General features: G+C 43.2%; 1 protein-coding gene across 1 annotated transcript; it reads right to left on the bottom strand.

Moving 5' to 3' along the window:
- Window positions 1–1,854, bottom strand: LOC139740355 (uncharacterized). Its single transcript, XM_071650949.1, has one exon. The coding sequence runs from the start codon at window positions 1,852–1,854 to the stop codon at window positions 1–3; it is 1,854 nt and encodes a 617-aa protein (XP_071507050.1).
- Window positions 1,855–2,695: the final 841 nt, after the last annotated feature.

Genomic DNA, 2,695 nt, shown 5'->3' with positions numbered 1-2,695 from the left:
TTAAATTTGGCATGATAGCGATTGAAATATGTATAGTCTATCTGGAGTGCAGAGAGCTATCTCACCACTCTCAAACTCCTGTAGATAGTACCAACCTATTTCTGGTTTTTGTATCTTGAAATCAGTGATGATATTGTGCCTGTGCGCCAAATCTTTCGTGTATCGATCGATACTGACGAGACCCTCCTTGTGCTTCACCCAGGCTATAATGACCGAATCATCTCGACAAACAGCTGGCCAGGCAAACATACCCTCCTTCTTCTTCAAGACATTCTCCTTCTTCCCCTGACCATCAAGGCACACGACTTCTGATGTGTCTGTCAGAATCAGTTTCCCCGTAGTATGACAGGAGAATAATTGCAAAGACATGTGTCCATCACACGATATTTCCCTGACTGTCTTACCTCCCTGTGGGGTAAATACCTGCACCTTCTTGGCCATCTCATAACCTACGTAGATATTATCATCTCTATCCACAGTGAGACCACCAAGACCTCCTTCATCCTCACTCATCGTCTCGAACGTGACGTGCAGCTGCTCCCACTGTGCAGTGTAGAGTGACAGCTTGTTTTTTAAGTCTCCTACAACACTTCGACCGTCTGACAGGAATCCAATGTTAACCACACGTACATCCTTCAGCACGGTCTGCTGTAATTCACCATCAGGGGAGTAGAAATGGATTCCTCCATCATACGATCCCACCATCATCTTACCGTCTCGTGCACGAGTCATACAGGACATGCTGTCATTGACTGGGAGCTCTACGTCTGCTCTGACATCCCACCTTCTCAGATCTCCAAGCAAAAGTTCATTGACCTTCACGTATCTACGGAATGAAAACTTCTGAGCACGTTCTGTCACACCTCTCGCTGATTGGTCGTCAGGATCATCTTGTCCAAGAAAGCTCTTCAAGTTCTCGCACAGCGTGTCGTGTGCAAACAAAGCGTCTTTCTCCAGCGGTACCTTCATGCCGTTATTAACCAGCTCTTCCATAGCGTCCATTTGACTGACTGATTGCCGACTCTCTTCCTCCATGACTTGTAATTCCTTCTCAAATTTTTCAGACCATCGTTTCACTTGACATTTCAGGGTCTCTCTTCTGGCTGACAACAGTTCCATGTATTCCTCGTACGTCTTGTCGATGTCATCATCGAGCTTTCTCAGCATAGTGTTTATTTCGTTGCGTTGTGTCTCTATGAACTCGATATGGGTTTCAACGGTTGTTTTCTTTGAAGTTGTTCTTTCTTTCAATTCCTCGATATTTTTCATTAATTTCTCTTCATGGATAGCTGCCTCTTCCAGCTTGTGTCCCTCTTGCAAATGCTTCAGCATCCAACATTTACTGCACGTGTACTCCCGGCAATTAGGGCAGAAACAGTCTTCATCCTCAATAGGATGTTTCTTACATTTCCGTCGCCTCTTGAGCGGAACTTTTCCTGACATCACCTCCTCCATTGTCACCACTGTGTGGTTAGAGAACCGTTTCCAGTTAGAATGGTCTTTCTCACAAGACTTACACATATTATCCCCACAGTCCTGACAGTAGGACACAGCTGGCTGCTTTTCGTCCGTCTTACAAACTGAACATGTTGGACTCTTGGTTTTTACTTCGTCCACCAGAGAACTTAGGGGTACATTTGTTTGTAACTTACTCACTCCTCCACTGGGTAAGGGCGTTTCTCTCCTGCACACAGGGCATGCAATAGTTTGTTGGTTTGGCCGAGTTTGAAAGATACTTTCCAGACAGTCCTTGCAGAAGGTGTGAGAACATATCAGTGATTTAGGTTGGTTGAAAAGTGCCAGACAGATAGGACACTCCAGATTCTGGCTGCTGATTTGATGAAACAGTGCCATGGTCGTTGTCTGCCTAACAGCAACAAGAACACAAAGAGATAAACACATCAACACGGACTAGCCGAATATTGCAGTATGAATAGAAAAGGAAAGTGAATGAGAGGTATGTCGACAGAATTTTGCATTCGTAACACCGAACAAAGTAATGAAAAATAAATTAAGATACTTTTGCGAATACCATTTATCATGTACCAAGCATGCTTTATTGCCAGGTTCAATATCGCTGATTTATGCCTGCTCATTTAAGTGGACCCCACAACTTCTCATGAGACCACAGCCAGTTATCCCGTGAGTCTGTCATACGATGGTACCACTTTAGAAATGTGGTATAATTCAGTATCACTATTTGAGACCTGAAATGAGCATTAGTCAAAGATGCAAACAAGAAGCAAAGCCATGCACTCACAAAAATGTGATGAGGTGATCTGAGCTGCTATTTGAGGGATGGCTCATTTAATCATGGCCCTGTGTATAGCGCAACGTTTGTCCTCCAGCGAGTTGTTATACACGTATACAAAGAGAATATCAACGAGAACCTGAACGAAACGAGAGAAATTATTCGCTAGAAACGCATGTTCGTTTGGGTGTCTGTATTTTATGTAACAAGCTGTCCTTCAATTAAGACATAAGAAATATCTATGTATGGAATGATAGTATTGTTATGCACTTGTTTTTCTTTATTTGCATGTATAGATGTTGATTTCTTTTGTCTTTGTGTGGGGGAGTTTGGTATAGCGGGTACAACTCTTGCCTTGAAAAGGGAGGTTCCGAGATCGAAAAACTGCCAAGTGCATTATGTCAATTGATAAAATGTACATACCCACGATGTCCATCTTGAATC

The sequence above is a fragment of the Diadema antillarum genome, unplaced genomic scaffold, assembly GCF_040938485.1.
Source record: "Diadema antillarum isolate AM-2024a unplaced genomic scaffold, OU_Dant_1.0 seq00000847_RagTag, whole genome shotgun sequence".
NCBI lineage: Eukaryota > Metazoa > Echinodermata > Echinoidea > Diadematoida > Diadematidae > Diadema > Diadema antillarum.
This window is presented reverse-complemented; position numbering and strand designations above follow the sequence as displayed.

What these genes read in the sequence shown, in the direction of transcription:
- LOC139740355 (XM_071650949.1), bottom strand. Translation starts at nt 1,854, where the DNA reads ATGGCACTGTTTCATCAAATCAGCAGCCAGAATCTGGAGTGTCCTATC.